Source organism: Micromesistius poutassou (genome assembly GCF_964030765.1).
Source record: "Micromesistius poutassou genome assembly, contig: SCAFFOLD_3373, whole genome shotgun sequence".
In the NCBI taxonomy this organism is placed as follows: Eukaryota; Metazoa; Chordata; class Actinopteri; order Gadiformes; family Gadidae; genus Micromesistius; species Micromesistius poutassou.
In genome coordinates, this window is record NW_028179157.1 from 1 (window position 1) to 23,656 (window position 23,656).

Consider the following 23,656-nt stretch of genomic DNA (forward strand, 5'->3'; position numbering starts at 1 on the left):
ACAATAAGAAAGCGGTGGCGTGATTATATGGATTGCCTGACAATATCTGACTCACCAAATTATGACCCGGCAATTTTTTCAAAATCCAGACCAATCAAGCCCTCACTGTTTAATCACAGAAGTGCATGTGAAGTATGTCCCCAAGAGGGAGCAGATTCTCTCCATTATCTCTCCGTTGATCCCCATCAGCTAATAAAGAAGGTTGTCAGATGAGCCTGGCCAACCTAATCAAGTCATTAGAAAGCAGGCCTAATCAGAGATCCACCTCGGAGTGTTTCACATCGGAGCAAACCATTCGTCTTGTCTCCATATTAATCAGTTTGTTTGAAATGCACAGACTCTCTCACCCACTTGCACGCACGTGAATAAAGTAGGCCAGTGGAAGACGAGAAAAAACGTTATTGAAATAAGGAAATTAAAGCCATGAAAAACAAACCCCTCCACGGCAACGTGCTAATTGCTATTCATTCATTAAAGCGGTCGACAGATTTACTGTAGACAAGGTGCTAATGCATTTCAGCTTAAGTTGGCTTGCATAAATATCTACATACTCACTAAACAACCCTGCACAGAACACCTACTACAACAACAACGACGTCAGGTGTTGCTTTAGACGGAGGAAATCCACACAGCAGAATGTATAGAAGACACAAGGAGGACTTTTCCCAGATCCAGAATGGGCAAAGTAGTCTACTGTTTACGGATATAGCAAGATTAACCCTACCTGCTCATTAATGGTATATATCAAAATGTTAACCGGGTTCCAAATAAGCTATAAAGGAATTACCAAATCATACTTTGATTCAGACTAAACGGCCAATTTAATTTTTTTGTTTCTTTATTTAACATCCATTTAAAGTTACCTTTTGTATACGTTATTTTGTACATTTTATTATTACTCACATAACAGAAAACAAAACCATGTATGTGGAAACTGTCAAGAAAGCTCTTCTTCCGTTACTGAATGTCCGTTAAAATCCACTGTGCAACACACTTTGGATAAAACTAACTTCTGAAACGATAATATACTAAACCTAGAAAACCCAAGGTTCAGATAGCGTCCTCACCTTTCTGTATTGGTCCGTGTCGCTGTAGATGTGGAGGTCTTCGTCCAAGCTGTCTCCTGAGCTCTCCAGGTAGAGTCCCACCCCGTCGTCCAGGATCTTCTCTGTAGGAAGAACATAATGAGACACCTCCACCCACGTTGGAATTCCCACTTCCACCATTGTTCACCTTCCACCCATATTCCCCTCCAAATAAGTTTACCTCCACCCATTTTATTACATTACCGTTACTTTATGTAAATTATCCTATAGCTGCTCTGCACTCTCTCCAGTTGTTATAAACTGATTCTCTGAATAATCAGTTTATTCTGGTTACTCTGAAGTCTCTTCAGGTGTTTTCAACTGATTTCTATGGCTACTGGGCACTCTCTGCAGTTGTTTTGAACTAGGCAGTGCAGCACTCGTGTGTAGTTGGAGTACCTACTCCAATTGTGCTTGCATACTTTCATTGTTCTCTTGTTGTCGCCTCCCTTTGGATAAAAGAATCTGCTCAATGTAAACGTTGGGATGACCCCTGACCTTGGCTCTGGGAGAAGATGTCGGTGTAGAGGTCATCCTCTGCGTCTGAGCGACGGGGGGGGAGGTAGCAGAGCAGCCGGCGGTCGGTGGCGGGCAGCGTGTTCACCGTCAGACTCAGGGACGCCTGCGTGAACGCCGCCTTCATGTCCGAGAAGTTGAGGCTGTGGGAGTCCTTCCCATTCAACTGCAGGATCTCGTCTCCAGCGTTCAGACCTGTGTGGAGAAGGGTCTGTTGATCCTAATGCATTGAGCAACGCCGGCGAGGTGAGTCACAGTGGAGGAATGGATTAAGTGTAGTATGTGTGGGGGACTGTTACGGCTTGACTCATAGGACAGGCACATCCAATCTTTAAAGCGAAACGGTAGCCTATTCACGTGGGGTCTGTCTATTATTTAACTACCATATGTTGTATCTGAAATGATTAGGGGTTTTAGCAGAAGAACGGCATTTTAAGTACCATATTAATTATGGGTTTTTCAGGTCCATAAAATACCCTACCCGGCAGGGACTTTTTTTTAAAATATAATTTAAATAGAAAAATGAAGAAGAAACTTCATATCTAACATGAACATTGGCTCTTCTCATTCTTTTCTTAAAGTCTGGTAGTACTTTGTTTGCATTGGGATTTGGCTTATAAAATAATAGGGTATATATAATAATAATAATTTTAATCAGTGAAATTTGTTGAACGAGGATATTACGATTTTCTAAAGTGAATCCATAATCGAACTCTGTCTTTCATCACCAAGATTATAATCCTAATTTGCAATATCACCATCAGGTGGTGTCAAGTTATAATGTTCAATCAGTCCTAAATGTCTGGTGTACAGGATTTGTCCGCCTCTCTTCTCTACACCGGTCCCCATGTCAGGATGGACAGGCCGACCGGTCATGAAGAGGTCACGGTGAAGCAGTGATACGGTGAGGTGAGGATGACAAAGATGAAGTTAATGAACCTTTAGCGAAGGCGAGACCCCCGGCCTTCACGTCGGTGATGTAAAGCTGCTGGACCCCGTCCTCCTCCACCACAGAGATGGAGAAACCTGGGGGGGAGATGGGAAAGAGAGAAAGAGAAACTTTATTATTGTCATTATTATTCATGCATGTATTGTAAAAAAAAAAATTAAATACACATGCAAGAAGTAATGCATATTTTATTCATGTCCTGATAATGAAGCCCATGTATTTGAAAGAGAAAGCGAGAGACAGACAGAGAGAGAGGGACACGGAGGGAGAGCAAGAAACACACAGACTGACAGATAGACAGACAGGGAGTGACATGGAGAGAGAGAGAGAGAGGGAGGGAGGGGGGAGAGAGAGAGAGAGAGAGAGAGAGAGAGAGAGAGAGAGAGAGAGAGAGAGAGAGAGAGAGAGAGAGAGAGAGAGAGAGAGAGAGAGAGAGAGAGAGAGAGAGAGGAGAAAGTTAGAGAAATAGAGATAGAACAAGTGTGAGAGGAAGAGACAGAACACACACAGAGAAAGAAGGAACAGACAGATGGAGAAAAAAATAACGGAAGCAGAGAGCACACACAGAGAGGGAGGAAGAGAGCAAGAAGGATAGAGCAGAGAAAGGGACAGGGAGACGGTGTGAGAGCGAGGCGGAGCCATGATGAACATGAGTTATATCAAACTAATCACATCATAGCACAAAAATACTTAGGACAATGAGCCCAGGATAACACAGTTCACAGGTCACGCCTTAGCGCTGAAACAAAATGATAATCAATACATAATCAATACATAAGCAAAACACCCCAGGCCTCATCACAACAGCAGGCCTTACCATAGCCAATCATGCAGGACTCATCGCGATCGAAGCGGATGACCTTGGTTATCTTGGAGCAGATCTCGATTTCCTTGTAAAGCTGTGAAGGAAGGCACCAAAATAAAATTGTTATATATAAATGCTCTTCCACTGCAGAGTGGTGGGAAGTTAGTGGGCAGGTTTCCGACGGCAGTGAGATTAATCTATTTCTCTCTCTAACAGCTGAACCTACAGAACGGGCACGCGCTCCAAGCAGGGTAGAGAGCCTAATGTGTCTGAGGTAATGAGGGAGAATAATCCACAAGACATGACAAGTGTATTAGTTTCCAACAACACCCGGCACTGCTATATGGAGCGTTAGTGGGTTGAGCCAAACAGCCACCCAGACTCAGACAGACAGACAGACAGACATACGGACAGAAGGACAGCCCTTGAATGTTATCCAGGTTCAATAGGGGATGAAATGCATGTTCAAATACATAGATACGTGTCTATGTACTGTATGTTTAAATGAGCAGGGATGTGTCCATGCATGTTTAAGAGTTTGAGAGAGTAAGAGGGAGCATGAGAGAGTGAGAGTAAGAGAGATCTCAAATGAGTCTTACCAGATCACATACATCCTCCTCTGGTTTGGGGATGTAGAATTGCACTTGGTTTTCAATGAGGAACTTAAGTCTTAAGTAGTGTTTGGTGGAGTCCAACTGGTGAGCCTAGGGACATCAAGACAACCGATTAAAACATTTAAGAGTGTCTCTGGATATCAACACATCTCAACCTTTACACATCGCAAACATCTTTGTGTTCTGTTGGGGCGTTTTGTTGGCCACCAAGAAGATGTCTATGCTGCACTTAAGAAAGGCTGTCGCACTACGAGAAACCGCTAACAAAGCGTTGTTAAGGTCGGGGAGATTTATGGTCATATTCCGACCTGTTTTCAAAAGTACAGTCTTTACAGCCTTTTTTTTTTGTTTTACAGTGACGGTTTTAAGAGCTGCTGACGGTTGGGACGAGAGAGAGGGGATGCCTGCCCAAACACGATGTCGCGCTCTGTCAGGCCATCTGCTCGGCGTATTAAAAGCCTTTAAATCACAGTTACAGTCTGCAGCCCTCTGACCCCAGCCCAACACCCTGAGGTGGGTGTGGAGAAGACTCCACCTGGACTCAACAAATGAAGAGTGAAATGAAAACAAAGAGTACAAATGTGTCTTTGAATGCTCATTCCCATTTTGGTTTCCACATTAGAACATGCCAGCTTCAAGAAGTGGAGTTATGAAGTTTGAGAGTGTTGAAGTTAGTTACATTTGGTGGACACTTTCTTCCAGAGTACTTAGCAATATGACGAGCGCATACATACAGTTCCCCAGTGTAATTTGCATATCAACACAAACACACAACCACATACACACACGCAATATATTAAAAGCCGTGGGCGTCTTGAAAAGCACCATATAAATGCAAATTATTATTATTGTTTAAGACAATAGCCAGGCTTCCATATTGAAAATGGGCTTTAGAGGGAGGTACTGGGAGATCCTTTATTATTCATTCATAACAACGAGCCGCGGTACCTTGCAGATGGCTTCCAGGGCGCAGAGGGCAGACTCCCCCGGCTGGATGGTGGTGAGGACTGGCTGGTCGTTGGGCAGACACACCCAGGAGGGGGTGAGGTGGTCAGGGACCCAGATTTCCCCATCGGTGCTGGGTCGCGGGAGGCTCCTCACACCACCCTCCTCACTTCTCTGTTGAGCAGAACCAATATTCTACAAAACAATCCCACTACTCAGGTCGACTCAACACTTGACACTCAGACACAATATTTGATCAGTACATGTTTAGAAATACTCCACTGCAATGAGAAGTCGTATACTCCCGCTAGTTGGATTAAATAGGCAGGATATGTTCCCCGTTTGTAGGATACTAATAGTTTCTTTCGATCACATCCCCCAGGTCTCGTCGATTATTAGTTTGATAAAACCAAAAAACAAACGTACTTAGTAATGTGCAACGCACTACAAAAAAACCTTCCAGAAAAGTGTCAACAACAGTTGCCTCCCCACTGGGTCTCACACAGGAAGGATCTCTGGGTCTTTAACGGGGCTGGGCAGGCACCAGCGGATAAAGCTGGGATGGTTCCAGCTCTGAGAGGGGAGCAGGTGACCTATTGCCACACCCAGCTGCCTGCTTGCCTGCCTGCCTGCCTGCCTGCCTACAGGGCTACTGGCTGGTGGCAGACACCCAGGCCTGTTGCCCGACACCACCCCCTTACCGTGGATTCCTTGGCAGGATCCGAGTACACGCCGTCCCCAGGCTTCCTCACCACCTCCTGGCCGTCGGCAAAAACCTGAAGAGCAGGAGAGAGAACGCGTTAAAAGAGAGACGATGAAACAGTCAACGAGACATTCTTACATATTACACTCCGTCGCTTAGCAGACGCCTTCCCTCTAGAGACTTACAAATGAGTCTATGAACAATCAAGGCATGTGATCAAAGTTGGAGAAGCTGCAAAAAGATGTATTTTACTGCACAACGTAAAAGTAAAATAAATAAATAAAATGTCTACATAGTATTCATACATGAGCAGGATGCCCATACCCACTCATTATTACCGTTACCGAATCAAGAAGAAAAACCTAACCACAGTTATATTCTTTGGCTTTAGATGAGTAGTGTATGTGAAAACCTTATTTTTTACCCAAGCTAAACACACATTCACACCACGACCCCATCAGCCCTGCAGGGGGAGACAAAGAGCCCAGGAGTTGTGAAAGGACTTTAAATAGCTCTTCTGACCTGTGACCACTCAAGTGCTGTACAATTAGTGCCTCACATTCATACATCAATTACTAAACCCATTCATGCACCGTGGACAGTGTAAAGTATGCAAGGGAACAGCCAGCTCGTCCGGAGCAGTGAGAGTTAGGGGTCTTGCTCAGTGACAGCTAAACCCTGAGCTAGGAGAAGCCAGGAATCAAACCAGCATCCTTCCGGTTGACTGACAACTAGCACTGTCTCCTGAGTTACAAAGTAGCTCGAACGAGCATGGCCGTCTACCCAGATCAGCTGAGCTAAATCCTGGGCCTACTGGCAGACCTATGGCCTACGAGGTTGGCCATACATCCGGTTCAAATAGATGCCTACCTACAGAATAGGTAGGCACTCATTTGCCTCCATCTGTATGCCCAGATTCCACCTGTATTTCAGAAACAGGGGAGAGGTGTGCTCTACTAGGTGGGAGCTGACCTGGTCGATGCTGGGGTGGGCCTTAGTCTTCTTCTTGGAGGTGGTGTCCAGACCCCACAGAGAGGAGAAGCGACTCTTACGTTTGCTGGTGGAGCGTGACGCAGCCTGGGCCCGCCTCCGCACACCACACTCACTACGGGCCGCCACCTGGGGAGAACAGTGAGGAGAAAGCTCAGTCAATCTGGCAAACTTAATTTATATGGGCCTTCGCATGAAAAACTGCAATACACAGTGCTGAACAAGAGAAACGACAGAGGGAATAACATTTGTTTGAAAAAGCAAAAAAAAAAAAAGATTATATTTGAGGTTATTTAAACACAGAAGGGTTGCACACTGCTGATATGCTAGAGGAACGCTGAACTAAAAATGTGTTATTTGATTGTGTGATAGATTGTGAAGGCCCCAGTTTGTCTCCATCCAGAACATTGTTTGAAAGAGTTTGAAAGTCAAGCTTTTGAACACATTTGACAGAAATAAGATGTTGACTGTGAATAGTGAAGATATTGAATAGTCTACTTATTGAAGGTCTTCATTGGGGCTCTCTTTGTATCAAACTTCAGTCAATATAAACTAAATTAAAAGGAGGACCAAAAACAAATTTTCAGTCAGTGAACCAAAATAAAACAAGAATTAACTCATATTGCTCAATTTCATCAAACATTTTCTATAATAAGAATTAGCAGCGTCTGATTTTGAATAAGCCAACATCTTGCATGAAGAGGATACTGAGGGAAAGGAGAAGACTGAGAGTATACACGGCGACAGAGAGGGACGGCTCTGATGTACTCTCCCTCCTCTTTTGCAGAGTGTTCTACCCTGCCATCTTGGCGCTCATTCCTCCAATGAGGGAGCAGAGTTCAGCGTGCTGCGCGGCACTGTGTAGGTGTCGAGAGGAGAAGAAGCAAAGTGTTCAGCCCACACCGCGATGCGAACAAGAAATATAAATCAAACAAGCCCTTCTCCTTGTCCAGAACCGCCCACGCTAGCCATGTTCAGCCACTTTAATCTCCAAACATCGACACACACCTCAGCGCTATCGAGGGAGCTAACCACACAAAGCTAACAATGCAACACTGCACAGGGGGGCGACGACCACTTTGGGGCCAAGCTGTAAGATAGGGTGGAAAATACTTATTTCATTTGCTTTCTGGCTTGTGACATCGCTCACCCAGCTGGGAGAGACCTTGGAGTTGTTGCAAGATGTTGGAAACAAGACGCAAGCGTTCAGCGCAGTGTGTGAGTCAGAACTGAACGAAACACTGGAGCTGCAGTTGGAACGAGTCGAGCTCTACCACAAACCGTTTGGGTTCGGCAAGTGCAACAGTGAAGAAATAAATCAATCTCTGACCTTAAACTAGATAACATCAATCAACTCTATTCAAGACGAAAACATTGCAAAAGGAATCATAATGCATGCCAATCCCACACTGTTGACCAATACAATTTTTTTTTAAATATTTGTATTGTATTACTTATCTTTTATTTATCTATTTTAAATCTTGTATCATATCTTTTATTTTATTCTTCACCAGTTTTATTTTGACCTTTTAATGCCAGTAATCACAGAATTTCACATTAATTAATAAACTAATTAATAAACTAACTTTAGCCTCAGCCTGGCACGATCACAAGATCACAAGACTGTGGAGAGAGCTTCCATAATGACAACTGCTCTAATGACAAAGAAACTTCAAGTGGAACTAAAAACCAAATAGGAAGTCAAGGTCAATGTGTGTGTCCAATCTTTACTGTGCTACGCACCATTAAATACATTTTCAACAAATGAACACTTACCTTCACTTACCTTTACCTTTCATCCATAGCAGGACCCCACATTACTAAACTACTAAATACAATTCAACCAGCACATAGCAAGACAGCAGCGAGGGAGAACCAGTGACAGGAAGAGAGAGACAGGGTGGTAGACGGTACTCACCAGCACGTGGAAGGAGGACACGGAGAAGATGCCCAGGCGCCCCATGGCCAGCTTGGTGGGCCGGGAGGCGAAGGCCAGCAGCCTCTTGGGGTTGGGCAGCTCCCCTCCCTGCAGACTGGACAGGTAGCAGCGGTAGCGGAACAGGTCCATGTGGAACTGCTCCAGGTTCTGCTCCCACAGGAAGATCTGCCAGGGGGGAAGGAGTGAAAAGAGAGGAGGCCATCACTCTTCCAGGAGACAGACGGCAGGCAAGGACGTAGGAAGTAATGTTAGCAACTTTAAGCTCCTCCATTCTGACAGAAGAAGATCAAACGATAAACAATGTGAGCGCAAGCTGATATTGATAGGCCAAAGCACAAAACACATGGAGGGCGAAAGTCGGTTGGTATTTGTAGCGCGACCAAAAAAAAAGAAAAGAAAATAGAAAAGAAATAGAATCATGTTTAAAAAGTTCAAAGAGAAGGTGGTCCACCTTCTTTCCTTCTCCAAATGGCCCAATTAAGTTGGTTACCTTCAGGGTAAGATGGAGGCTTCCCTTCTGCAACACCCAGTGTTGCAGTGCAGAGTCCACTACACAGCCAGCCAGGGCTGTCCGTGTTGTCTAATGGACGGGGCGAGAGCTAAATTATTCCATTACCACCCTTCTCGTCACGGCCCTGTGTCAGTGTTTTGGAGGAGGTCCCTGAGAGTGAGACCGGGGACCGGGGTGGGCTGGAAGGTGCTGCGTTGCTGTGAAGGAGCCCAGAGAAGCGTGCATTCCTCTGGCAGCCGGGGGCCTGGTGTGCGGCTGGAGGGGGACTGTGGGACCAGGCCCATTCAGGCAGGCACAATGAGGAACTTGACACTGCCAGGAGACCGGCCGCTACAAGCAGGCGCTACCTAACCTGGCGGGACAAAGGCCGGTTGAACCCTGCTTTTCTGTAAACAGACCCATTCAGGCCAATTGGGGATTTTTTGGCTATGAATTGGAAGTTTGGCACGCAACTCGGTGGACTGTTTTGACAGCCGAGGGCGGCACAAAACCTGACGAACCGGCCGTGCCAAACTCACGGCCATCTTTAGTGGATTTCACTGGCTGTCGGATTGGTAAACTTTAAAGTGGCTCTTGTTTTAAGAGCCATCGCCTTTTGTGCTCTGTGCTGCTGAAAAACAAATCTCAAAATCATCATCTTCTAAATGGCTGAGATCCGTCTGTCGCTTTAACACTTAGAACCATAAAGACCCTGGTGTTCCTATGTGCTTAACCCTGCGCGATCTCTAGCGCTATACAATGCTCCCTTTGTTTGTAGAATGTGTTTAGGGGCAGTTTAGTCTGGTGGCTAGGGTGTTTGTGCACTCTCAGCCTAAATGTTCTTGGTTTGAACACCATGTTTGCAGCCTACCTGTAGGCATCCTTTAGCAAAATGTCTTACCCCTGCCTGCCACTGAAAGCAGGTCAAAACGTGACAGGTCATATAAACATGTTGACAGGGATTGTGTATAATTGTACGTTTTACAATTACACACTTGCTTATATGTATACATCTCCGTTTGCAATCTTGTCACCACTGAAGATGATGTTCTCCCTAAATGAGTCTCTGAGACCTAAATAAAGAATACATTGGGAAAAATAAAGTATAACAAAATATTAAAGTTTGCTGAATTACTAAATAGTGAAAAGTAAACGGTGTATCCACTTCACCGAGACCGCAAACGTCGGATGCATTTGGGAAACAGTGTTGGGGGCGGACGGAGGAAGAGGTCTGGGCCCAAACTCCCACCTGCTCCAGGATGGTCTTTCTTTTCTTGGTGTCGCTGACGGCCGACAGCTGCATGTCACCCATCTTCTTCATCTTCTCGTCCATGTCCATCTTCTGCTCCAGCTTCTTGGTCTCGGCGCGCAGCAGACGCACCGTGTCCTCGCGGTGGTGTTGCCGGGCAACGGCGGCGGCGCAGGCCGAGTGGATCGCCGTGATCCAGTTCTCCAGCTCCGTCTGGCTGGACGTCTGGAGAGTTTGAAGAGCATATATGGTTTAGAAAGGACATGCAAAGAAGCAGAAGAAAACACAATTCAGAGTAACGCTAGCTATATACACAAAGAGTAGGTTCAACGGCGGTGTTGGTGGAGGGTCTGGGAGTGATGGAGGTCAGGCCAGGACGAGAAAAGTGGGAACAGCCGGTTAAAAGGTTTGCCATGCAGAAACGGCAGCTTTTCCATTTCATTAGACTTCCGTGTGGTCAATTATTCAGTTGCTTGGGCATAAATAGACTCAACCTTTTTGAAAGTTATAGAGACATACAAATGAACCAACTCAAATACATGTTTGGACGGAACAATGTTACTTTCACGAGCAGCTATTTCACAGATGTTAAATATAACGTTAACATAAGGAGCGTACTAATGGTAATATCAACTGCGAACAGCAGAATTTATATCCTCTATATACAGAATGAGTCTTATTAATAAAATGTAAACTCAGAATGCAAATATAACAACCTAACCTCTAAAATAAAGGTCAAAGTCAAAAATAGGAGGAGTTGTTTTCAGATTTTCATATGTTGTATTTCAGCACCTAAGCAAATCCCTTGTGTATGCAAAAGGTTATTTGGAAATACAACTCAGATTCTCCAGGGTTAGGTCCCGGAGAAGGGTTCTTTAAGGACATTGACTAACTTCCCAGTTCCCACACGCCTGTACCTGGAAGAGGAAGGCGTCTCCCAGGGAGTTACTGAGGCAGAAGACAAAGTCCTTCTTGGGGTGCTCGGGGACCGCCTGCACAATGCTGTTCTCCGCCCAGATGGCGTGCTTGGGGGCACTGTTGTGGTCGATTCCCGAGCGACCGTCGGTCTCGTAGAAGAACAGAGTGCATCCTGGGAAAATAAAACAAAATCAATGAGGAACAGGATTTGAGATATATATATATATATATATAAAAATGCCTGTTTTCATTTAAATGACTAAATTCTGCTCTCCAGTGGCTGGACTAAAGAACTGCAGCTCCACTGCAGACCCACTGAGCTCTAAGCATGTATGTTAATGTTAATAATGTATGGTTCGGGTGGTCCTGTTATTATGGTAATGTTATAGAATGTTATGTTATGGTTAAGTTATGAAGGTAATGTTATTATGGTGATATTATTATAGCCCGTTGTCATGGTAATGTTATGGAAGCGTTATGATTTTAAAGTAGGTGACAAGACCTTTGAGGCAGACCCAGTAGCTCTTCCACTTGTAATAAGGTTAGTGTTACAAAGTGTTACCACGGTCATGTTATCAGGTCAGAGCATGGTCATGTCCACACCTTTGAGGCAGACCCAGTAGCTCTTCCACTTGCGCCGGGTGGCCGACTCCACCTTCTTGTTCTTCTTGTGCACCAGGAAGTTCTTGACGGCGAGGCGCCCGGCCTTGCGCACGGTGCCCTGCGCGACCGTGAGCAGCGGGTCCGACTGGTAGGTGGAGCTCGCCACGCTGTGCTCGTCGCCGCTGAGCGCCGAGCCCGCCTCCTCCTCCGTCTGGCACGAGCTCATCTCCAGCTCCTGCCGGAAGTTCTCGTACACGCCCTGTTGTGCGCCGCCGCCGCCGCCACACCCGCCCCCGCCGGACCCGCCCCCACCCGACCCGGACCCGCCCCCTCCGGCGCTGCTGCTGCCGCTGTCGCTGCCGGCGAAGGCGCTGCGGCCGCCAGCCGAGCCCAGCGAGAAGGAGGCCGACATGGTCTTGTAGCGCCGCGACTGGTGCTCCGTCTCCGCCGCCGTCACCGCGTCGATGCCGCTGTCGTCGTACTCGCTGCCGTCGCCCGCCGTCACGTCCTACCGGCCACGGGAAGGGACAAAGGGACAAAGACAAAAAAACCACGAGACAGGTGAGATCAAACTCGTGCAAAGATAAGGTCCCTCCCTCTTTTGTAGCTAGTTCAGATTTTTGATTGTTCTCAGCCTCACCTCACCTCGTTTGGGTAAAAGCGGTGAAAGGACTCCACGTACATGTAAACAACACAAAACAGCTAGAGTCTAGAGTTCCCTCAAGCAGAACTTTCCCCTCCCGAAAGAGGGGAACCGGCCCAGCCTCTGAGGACATGCAGCACAGCACCGGGCCAGGCAGGCAGACATGCTCTAAACCCCGTGGTGGCTACAGTAGCGCAGACGCAGCAGAAGCAGCCCCAGAGGCCCGTGTAATCCGGAGACGCTGGCTGGGACTCTAAAAGGCCAGGTTCTGCTGCCGCTTCGGAGAGAGAGCTCCGCGGGGTCGGCGCTGGACTCCACAACACACCCAGGGGCTCCCAGGGACATGAAGGGGAGTCTTCATCAAACCCGCTATCGCCGCCCGAGTCATGTGACAAAATTATGCGCTCCAGAAGTCCATTCATGTGTACGGAGGGAGCGCCGACAACAACGTTTCTCCCCCTTTTCTTTTTAACTGTCTCACTCTTCTCCAGGCCTCCACTCCTCATTACCATGACAAAAGGTTGAGGCATTTCAAACAGGGGAGTGACTTTAAAACCACCCCCCGTCTCTACTCCCCTGTCCCCGCACTACCTCCTCCCTCCCCCTGTCCTCTCTCCCCTAGCCCCTTTTTCCAGTATCCCCTCCGTCTCTGCACTCTCCTCCCCCACCACTCCTCCTCCTCTCTCCCCTACCCCCTGCCCTCTCTCCACTCCAACACACACACACCCCCCCTCCCCCCCGGCAGCAGCCACCATGTTTCCCCTCCTCTCCATAATCTGTTTATGGAGGTTATTATCTCGCCTGTGAATGCAGCAGCTGAGAAACAGAGCAGAGCAGTGACAATACAACAGGGGAGCGACAGGAGACAGGACGGAGGAAAGAGCTGTCTTCAGAGATAGTGGTGTGTTCAAGAGCAAGACTGGATGCACTGGGATGCTTTCTGCATTCGGGACCAACTGTCGTATCTCTTAATAATAGGCCAATAGGAATCAGCACTCCGTCAGAAGACCAATGGGAAGCAGACTTCTGCATTCAAGGTCTGACAATAATAATCAAAATTTCAATTAAGTGCCCTTCTCAGACCGAAGGACAATGTACATGTGGCATCACAGAGTAAAAGATACACACAATAAACATCCCATATACAATAATAAGGGGGACGTGAAGGTCAACAATAATATCCTTTCAATATCCTGCTCACCTGAAGAGATTCTACATACATAATCATGATGAACCTAATGCTTTGTGAACCGGTCACACTTCCTACCAGTAATAAAAAATGCAGAACTCCCTGTGAGTTTATTATTCCTATATGCATGCTACAATCTGTCCTGTTGTTTTTTGAACTAGCCCTGTTTTGTAGCTACTCGTTCTCAAATTCACTCGCAAGTCTCTTTGGAAAAAAAAGTGTCTGCTTAATGACACATTCATTAAAATGTATCACTGATATAACCCTACCTGATACCTATAAAAGGGTGTATCATAAATATATATAGCATTTCTATCTAATTTATTTTCTCAGAGCATTAATTGCCCACAGTGAGGCTCCTCCCTCTCCTGCTCCAGCCGAAACGCGCCCCGCCACTCGCCCCTCGATGCGTCTCAGGTGTGTCCCTCACCTGGATGGTCTGAGCCCTCCTGCCGTGCATGGAGTCGTTCCTGGTGGTCTGGTGGGACCGCAGCCCCTCGGACAGGCAGTGGGACCGTCGGCACGGTAACGTGTACGCTCCGTACCCACTCCCCCCCTCCTCCTCGGGTGTAGAAACCATCTTGTCTTCTCCGCCGCCACCGCCGCCACCGTCCCGTGCGGCATAGCGCCCGCGTGACGCACGCCGTCTCCCGCCGGCGCCAATATTCTTGGGGCTGTACAGCTGGTCCAGCGAGTTAGCTCTCCCGCCGCCGCCGCCGCCGTCGTCGCCTAGAGGGCTGCTCTGCGATTGGTCGTCGCAGTCGGTGTAGTCCTCCCTCTGGTTGGCCGCGTCGATGATCTCCTCGGTGCTGGTCAGGTGGTCCTGGCTGATGTCGGACAGCGACAGCTCCAGGCTGTCCTCGCGCCACATGTCCGCTGACTTGGACCTCTTCTTCTCTCTCCTGCCGAGCGTGTCACCGCCCGCTGCGACGGCGGCGGCGGCGGAGGAGCCGTCGCTGGTCTTCTGGAGATAGGTGCCCTCCCGTCCCCCTCGTCGGGTCGGGGAGCCCCGGGCGGCGAGGCCCTGCGGCGAGGGAGAGCGCGTGCCGACCAGACGCACCGAGGGGTTGACCAGGTCGTTGTGGAAGGAGACGGGCCGCAGGTTCATGGCCACGCGGTCCACCCATATGGGGCTGCCGAAGTGGGGCAGCACGTGCGTCTCGTTGAAGGGCTCCAGGCCGTTGTCGGCCAGGGACTGGGGGATGCTGGGCGTGCTGCTGGAGCGCGTGCTGGTCTCCGAGTTCCGGTGCTCGATCTTCCCCGACAGTGCGTGGCGCGAGCGCCGGGACTGCTTGTTGGAGACGCGCAGGGAGCGGGACATGTGCTTGCGGGACAAGGGGCCGCGCTCGGTCCCGTAAAGGGCATAGTCCCCGTTCTGGCTCTCCACGTTGCCCATGATTCAAAGTCTTTGATGGAAAGAAAAGGGAGAGGGTTAACCACAACTTTTTTTGTTTTTGTATATAAAAGATATTTCATCCTACATACACTTTTTTTTTAATCACTCCACTTTTTTCATGCATACATATAAAATACATATTTATATATACACAAGCTATAATCATTTTATACTTCAATATTATATTGCCTTACAGTATTTTCCACTCATTTTATTTATACACCCCATTATCATTATTATTTCTCCATCTTGGAGAAAGGCGCTTTCGACAGTTTTCCCCGGGGGTATATCCTAAGGCACTCTGACTAAATCTTAATCAGCATTCAGTCAGCATTCAACAGAAAATCCCTTCAAAAGATTGAAAGCACTCTGTACACTGTTTACCCGTTTGATGTCACTGATGTTTGAGGCATTTTGAATGTGACTGGATCTTCAAGCAGTTGGTTCTCTGGGCAGCCCTACGGACTCTAGGAAAAGAGAAAGAAGGAGAGAAGGATGAAGTTAAGGTTTAACAGCAGTTACAAGTCACACTGAACACAATATTATGCAGGAGTCATGTTTTCCACCGGGTTACATAATTCAAATCAATCACACACCATTACGGACAGTCAACCACAGCTGGTCGATTGGGTACATCCTGTCAACTAGAACAATAGCATGGGCTGAGATGAGATGAGTATGACATTCATATTGCTAGTTTGGCTCATACAGACAAAAATAAGCCCATCAACTGAGGGCAGATAAGGCAGTATACAATAATAAATGTATGACCCAGGATCATTGCCACCAACGTGCCAGAAGAGATGAGTAGGAAAGTCCCCGTGGCTCTCCTGAACGACCCCTGTGCTCTATCCATAGCCTGCCTACTCTAACCAAACGCTTTGCCGCCATCTCTGCATCACATGACAGTCCCTACTCCCCTCAACAGAGAGGCAAGGAGAGGCGATGTACCACACCCCCCTCTCAATATTCAGCGGGAACAGGGGGAGGAAGCGAGGGGAGGGCGGGAGGGAACCGGAGAGGACTGTGTGACAGAAACTACAGTGACAGAGAACTTGAAGCATGAGTGAGCACCAGCTATGCAGAGCAGAGGAAAACAACACAGGGTCCCATGCATGGGACGGCTGCTGTTGTTGTCAGCCAGGGAAAGACAGACAGAGACCCCTGGACTAGCCCTGGGGCCCCGGAAACCAGGGGCCAACACAAGGGTTGATTGATGCCCTCAGGACAACAGAGACACACAATTATTAGTTATTAGTTATTAGTTATCACGGTCCAATTGACTTGGATTGCATGCATGGCTGTCTTCCAACTGTCATAGTGAGTGAGTGAGTTATTCCCAGTGGGGGCTCCCAGGGGCCCTAGGGCTTGGGGTTGATCTGTTGCATAATCAGTTAATGTACATGCTGTTCCCAGGATTCTTCTCTTGCATTTGTGGTTCAACATTGCAGAATTTGCAGTTAATCTTCCCCATGAAACATTATGGAACATGCCGAAAAAATGGATGGTGGATTAGATTAGGATGGCTAGGATGGCTACATTTAGGAATTCAGTTAGCAATGGTTTAGGTAAGAGATGGTGAAGCTTAGCTGTTGTGTGGTTAAGTTTGGGTATTAGGTTATAGACTCTTAAGTTAGGGTATAGGGTTTGAGATGGTTAAGAAAGTATTGGGTATGATGTGGTTGAGGTCTGGATAAAGATCCAGTGGGAAAGCAATGCCTCAGGTGAATAAGTTCCAATAATAAGGGGGTACTCCCTGGAGTGGCCCCCCCTGGGGTGCGGAGTGGGGAAAATGTCTAACATATGGGCCGGTAAGGCCTGGATGTACCTACCCTAGGGCCGGCGGAGCCTGGAGGTGCTGGTAAGTGGGCTAGAGGTTGGGGTTGGTTTACGACCGGAAGATTCAGCCCACAGCTGTGTTGTTGTAGACATCCCTATGGGTCAACTGCCCTGGGGGGGGGGGGGGGTGTGTGTGTGTGTGTGTGTGTGTGTGTGTGTGTGTGTGTGTGTGTGTGTGTGTGTGTGTGTGTGTGTGTGTGTGTGTGTGTGTGTGTGTGTGTGTGTGTGTGTGTGTGTGTGTGTGTGTGTCAGAGAGATGCGTGGGACCCGGCCCGCTGTTGCGTGTGCTGCAGCGTACTGCGAGGAGGGGCGTTGCGTAAACTGGACTTGACCCCGTTTCCCTCTGTCTGGTGCGCTCGCTTTGCATCTCTCTCTCTCTCTCTTTCTCCCCCCCCCCCACTTTCTACCTCCCACTCCTTTCCCCACTCCTCCCTCCACCCATCACTGCGTCGCATCTCCCTCCCCCTCACCGCATCTCTACTCCATCCCCATCTCTCCATCTTTATCACCGTCCCTCTCTCCCGTTAACGTCCTTCTGCTTCACGTGTTCTCTATGCTTCACTGCATCTCGCTCCCTCTCTCACTCACTCACTCACACTTACCGTCCTTCTCCCTCTCTCTCTCTCTCACTCTACCTCTTCATCTTTCTTTCTGCTCAACTCTTTCACTCTACCTCTCTCACCCTGCCTCTCTTTCCCTCCACCTCGCTCACTCGTCTCACTCTATCTGCCTGCACGTCTCCCTGCCTCTCCTCCAGGTACTGCACAGCACAGCATAATCGGAGTGACGTCCGAGTTTGGTAGGGTCCCACACCCACCCACTCACCACCCGCCAACACTGCAGCCACAGACTGACTCCATCCCTCCTCCGTTAGGGAACCAGAGAGAGATGGAGAGAGACTAAGGGAGATGGAGGAGGATAAAGAGATGGCGAGAGAGGGAGGGAGAGGGGTGAGATGGAGTGAGATAGAGGGAGAGTCAGGACAGATGCCAACAGGAGGGGGAAGCCGCAGTGATGCTAATGCATTGTAACAACCTCAGAATGGAATCCCTATTAGGGACACTCACAGAAGCCGTGCTAGGCTAACACAGTGCTAAACCGAACCGGACGGCAGATGACGCTCCCAGGCCTTTCTTTCATGACTTCACTGAAATTCCATTTAGAGGCTGAGTCATGTTAATATGCTGAGAAGAAATGATAAAGGTCCGCACACTGATTAAAGCTCCCAAACGTTTCGAACATGTAGTCCTTCATCAAAAGTGCAATGCAGAACCGGTGTAGGGGATGTGGTATATATACCTGGGAATAGTGGAAGGGGTGTGTCCCTCATGAGTAAAGAATATATACAAAATATACACAAGGGGGCCATATTGACCCAAACAGTACACCCAATCAATATTGCCTGTACTATTATTAAAGAACAGGAGGAAATTACATTCAGGCCTGCTAGAGGCTCATATAGTAATGCTAATGTGAAATGGTCTAATACAACTCCATAAATATCATTTTATAAATATCATATTTTAAACATGGCAAGTTAAAAATCAAGTTTACATTTGAGCTTGGAGAGAATACCACAATGAGAATACAAATATGAACAAAATGAAACGAAGTGAAAAAATGATAAAGTAAATCAGGCAGCCTACAGAAATGGTTTGATATCAAACTCTTCATTTAGACATGCTGGAGACATGGTGTTCAGAGTGTGAATATAGTAGGTCTCGCGCTGTAGTAGTAAGCGTTTATGGTCACCACCTCTTGGGGGTTTGTTAACTTTTTCTATCCCTGTGTATTTGAGATAGCAAAGGTTGTGGCCGGCCTTTTTGAAGTGCGCCGCCACGGGGTTGCGTTCGTCCCCGCATCTGATGCCGCTTCTGTGTTCACTAATCCTGGTGCGTAGTAGGTACAGCCTACGTAAGCAAGACCACATGGACACCTGATTAAGTAAGTCATGTTAATATGCTGCCTTTAAGCGAGTAAGTCGAGATGACATGTATGCTCAATGACTTATTAAAATAGTAAAGGATCTCTGATGGAGATTATCCATGCATAACAAAAGGCATCTAATCTATGGATAACAAAAACATACGTAACATGAAGACTGTGAATCAGAGTGACATGACATGGCTAATTGAATCTACATAGAATGAAAAACACATGGCCCTGATATAAAAAATAAATAAATAATAATAAGTGTAAAATTTGAACACTGAGTTTCTGGAAGGACGGGGGGATGTTATCCCCATTGCTAAACCCATTGGTAAAGTTTCTTAGTACTTAAAAGCTCCATCAAAATAAAGTGGTGCTTATACGGAGCTCCACACACCTCGCTCTCCGGGGTGCCTTGGTCAAGACAGCGTCGTTGGACAGCATTGGAGTTCGGAGCAGAGTGGAGCGCTACAAACTGGTTGGCAAAGACTGCCCAAAACACAATTTTTTTTCTCCTGTTTTCTCTAAATTACGTTCTCAGTTTAGTAACAGTGACAAAATGGCATATATTACTATGCTTACAAGCATATAAGGCATATTACCACGTTTAAAACAAAACAAAGAACAGATTTGGGTTCACTTTAAGGAGCGAAGGCAAGTACAAGTTTAAAATAAAATCGACCATATACTACTAATAAAGTAAAACTTTACACAAAACAAAAAAGAGCTGCTGAATGTAAAAATATGTATTAAGAAAGGCCACAGAAGGACCAGAGCAGAGAGGGGGTACCCGCGGTGTGGGTGGAGTAGAGTCTGCAGTGAGGCAGCATGTTGTGATCAGATGGGATATTGAATTTGGCAGATCTCAGAGGCGCGGTGGTTGCAGTTTTGTGGTCCAAAGCGTTTCAATACTGCAGTGTTCTCACCGTCCTGCTGCCTTTACCAGTCCGTCACTGCGCTTTCCACTTCAAGCCTCCCACTCCTGCCTTTTTTGCATGCACACATCCACACTGTTACACACTTGTGTCCATCAACCACTAGCTGGTTGGGAGTTGTTGGTGAAACGTTAACCAAACCATGGATTTTGCTTCAGAATTTATTACATTGAAGATGTAATTTAGGTAATTGTACTAATGGCATCATTTAATCATGTGGAAAATATTTTTGGGGCATGTTTGCCATTTTATGGACAGGACAGCGAAGATGGACAGGAAGGTGGCTGAAGAGAGGGTCACCATGCAGCATTTTTGTCCATGTCTGCAACTTACAAGTCGAGCCACCAAGCCAACACGTCAGGTCATTACAGAGCAGGTATGGGAAGAGGCCTACAGGTAGATTGTGGACAATGGGGTTTCAGACCCAGAGCCTTCTCAGCTGGTATGTAAAACCACAACCCCTAAACTACGCTGCATAGAGAATACCCTTCAACAGTACACTCTACTCTCCGATCTATACCCCAGGGAACCAGCTCCACTCCTTTTAACCCTGCTCCGTCACGCCGGATCCCTTAAAGAAGGGGTAGGGGCCTCCGGTGAAAAGCTGGTGTGCATGTGCTAGGTAACAGGGAACTCCGGACAGGTGACCCCACAGGAATGCATAGCAACCAATGGGCCTAAAGAGCTTTTGTGAAAATTCACTTAACAAGTGCAGATATCACACACACAGATCTCCTCCAGATCCTTGATTAAATATATGGCCACCGCGTTCCCGGCCACCCACGGAGCCGAGAGGAACAATGTGTTTACTGTGAGACAGAGCAACAACAATGGGCTCCAAGGCTCTGCACCAGATAGGCAAACTTAAAATGCAAAGACATACACAACTAGCTGACTATCTGTTCTGCTTACTATTTGTGTAGGATTTGGTCATTTATCTTCAGCAGACGCCTTAAACCCAAGTGACTTCAGATACCTGGTAGAGGTAAGGGGGATGCCTACAGGTAGACTGCAGATATTATTTCAGGACGGAGTCGAATACCCAAATAACCACCCTATCCTGATGACAACTGTCTTGGCAAATTTAGTGAATCTGCTCATTTATGTTGGGTCCCTCTCTACTGTGTGATCCCCCCTCTACCAATGGAAGTGATAAGATTAGGAGATAAGAGAGGGCTTCAGGACAAAAGACATTACAGATGCAGTTTCTGTGTTCTCCAAGACACAAAACCACTGTAGTTCCTGTGTGTTCTCTGAGAAACAAGCCACTGTAGTTCCTGTGTGTTCTCTGATAAACTTTTGGAGTTCCTGGAGAAGCAAACTACTACAAAGAAATGTCAGCGAGTGTGAGTCGTGGTGGATGCTCCTCTCAGGCACTCCTTTGATATTTGACCCATGTGGCAGTGAACACAAAATGTCCACATGCTGAACCCCTCCCATTCCAGAGCTTGGATTGGTGCATCCCTGAAGCAGCATGCCACATGAAGATTTACAGCGCCCTTTGTCATTAAAGACCACTTGAAAGCCAGGCTGAAATTCGACAAATACCTGGGCCTGTTGGGACAGAGGGCGATCGGCAGGTACATCCTACCCCCAGCCCCCTCCACCAACCTCTACTTCCTGAATGCCAGTGCACACCAAAGCCCAGAGGAAGAAGCTGTCACTGCACTTCAAGCTTTGGAGAAAATTACATTTTTTGCCCTGCAGCATAGACCACAAGCGATGGGTATTTTACTGTAGAGGACAAAATGAACAGCAGGAATCACCTGGGAGGCAAACGGCAGCATTTCTGAATTACATTATTATAGAAACAGGACAAAAACAGGAGAACAATGTCAATAGTCAATGTTGCAGTTTGTTTGTTAGTGCAGAGAGTCGTGCAAACATGCAAACACATTCCTGTCACCATGCTAAACCTTGTGGTGAAAGGAAGGAATGTTTTGGGGACAACAAGTTGCAGGCTCCAACACAGTACTCCGGTAACCTGAACACTACACAGGGTACATAAAAACACAGGTGTGTGTGGCTTTTGTTTGAAGTCAGTGCCAGTTTTCATCCATACAAATCCTTTTGATATCCTTTATGTCCACAATGAGAAAGAGTTACCAGATTAAATGGCTAGCGGGAAGACATCATCAGGGATGAAATGCTTAAAACTCTCATACTGTGTACAATTTGTTTTATGATTTTTCAACCAACTGTGCCATCCTCAAATTCCCGTCCCCTATGGCTTTTTGAGAAATTATTTCACACATTAAAACAGATTACGAGCCAATAACACTTACAAAAAATAAATATATATTCCTTGTGAATAAGTGCCAAGATATCTGTCAGTACAAGCCAAGATGTTGACAGCCGTATAATGTAAGCGGGGGCAGGTAATGATGAATTTGTATATGATACTTCAGCTTTAAGCAAAATTGTCAATTTGATCATTTGATTTTTTTTTTGTTTATAAATCTAAAAAGGACTTGTCAAAGTTTAGAACAAAGTTGTATAGGTCTGTACACGTCTGTCTGTGTGTCTGAACAGAAAGAGGATATGTCCCCCTGAAATGAGGGTTTATCCAGATGAAAGGAATGCTCACGACAATCCTGTCTGAGAGAGTCTTGGTGCAGCCACAACTAGAGGCCCATTACCGTGTCAACAGACTAATAGTAGGGCTGGCTCCATCACCTTTGAAGACGCAGGTTCCACACCCCACCAAAGCAATTCGGCTGATGAACATGTGATCAAAGATGGGGTTTTCTCCCCGCTCCTCTTTCAACCACAAACACCACCCCCCCTTCCACCACAATCCCACCCTCTCCTCTCATCTGTACCCAAGATGAATGATGGTTGGTTTTGTTATTACGACCGTCAAAAATGTCCCCCTTGGCTTTCTTACTCGCGTCTTAAATGCACATTGAGTCGAGGAGTGGAGCCCAAAAGCGCATTCTAGCGCTACAATGCCAAATTTAACGCTTCAATTTTGGAGACCCAGCCCACCCAGTGGTGTGAGAGCCTGAACCGCTATATTTCCACTGGCATGGCTACCGGGTAACCATGGTTACCCTCGGCTAGCCATTATCCTAGCTCGAGGTGGTTAACAGGCATGGCCAGGAGCACAGCAGTGTTTGATACCAAAACGTCCACCACCTTTGGCATGCTAATGTGTGCGACATGCTTACTAGTGTTAACTCAGGCGGTTAAAACGTGGTGTGTGAAAAGCTCCTGAAGGGGGACATCCAGCAGGTCATTGGACATGTGGTGACTCGCCCCGGTGTCAGCAGCTGGCTCCGGCTTTAGAAAACGTGTATTTACTAACAGCAATAGGTTGACGCGTCTCCCTTTAGGGTACTAAAAACTCACCCAAATCTTTCAAGATACCCGGCTTGTTATGCTATATGTGTGTGGTACCAAAACAGCAACAAGCATTTCTGTGGTATGCTGTTGTAGGTTTATTGCTTTCCATACACTTGCTTAAAATGTATATTTTTCGTTTGTGTTCAGATATGGAGTGCTGTCGTGCCTCAATTTGTCCTCGGGGATGAATAGAGCACATATCTAATCACCATCATTTGTATTCTAAAAATTATTTTACTACAATAGAAACGTCCATGAAGAAAGACATGAACAAATATAAGCAGAAAAACCATCTACCGCGGAGGAGTCTCCTCCTCCCGGCTTTGTCTATAGCTCCTCTAAACAAAGAGCTAAACCAGAGATGACCTTCTCACAGTCTGGGAGACCAACCCTGACAAGAGGAAAGGTCTAGTCTGACACCAACACTACCAAAAGGCATCCCTCTATGCTGCATTTACATGCTTCAAATTCCAGACTGAATGGGATGGGATGGCACACACACACACACACACACACACACACACACACACACACACACACACACACACACACACACACACACACACACACACAC

The 23,656-nt window shown here is 46.9% G+C and overlaps 1 protein-coding gene across 1 annotated transcript; it reads right to left on the reverse strand.

The window, feature by feature from the left end:
* Positions 1–1,067: 1,067 nt before the first annotated feature.
* Positions 1,068–15,034, reverse strand: LOC311373065 (rho guanine nucleotide exchange factor TIAM1-like; the record flags this gene model as incomplete). Its single annotated transcript, XM_084489919.1, has 13 exons — positions 1,068–1,168; positions 1,584–1,796; positions 2,541–2,627; positions 3,368–3,449; positions 3,955–4,059; positions 4,918–5,088; positions 5,616–5,690; positions 6,590–6,736; positions 8,526–8,711; positions 10,286–10,510; positions 11,203–11,375; positions 11,807–12,314; positions 14,069–15,034. Coding segments are annotated over 13 exons (3,039 nt in total), but the record flags the coding sequence as incomplete, so codon positions are not given.
* Between the last annotated feature and the right edge of the window lie 8,622 nt (positions 15,035–23,656).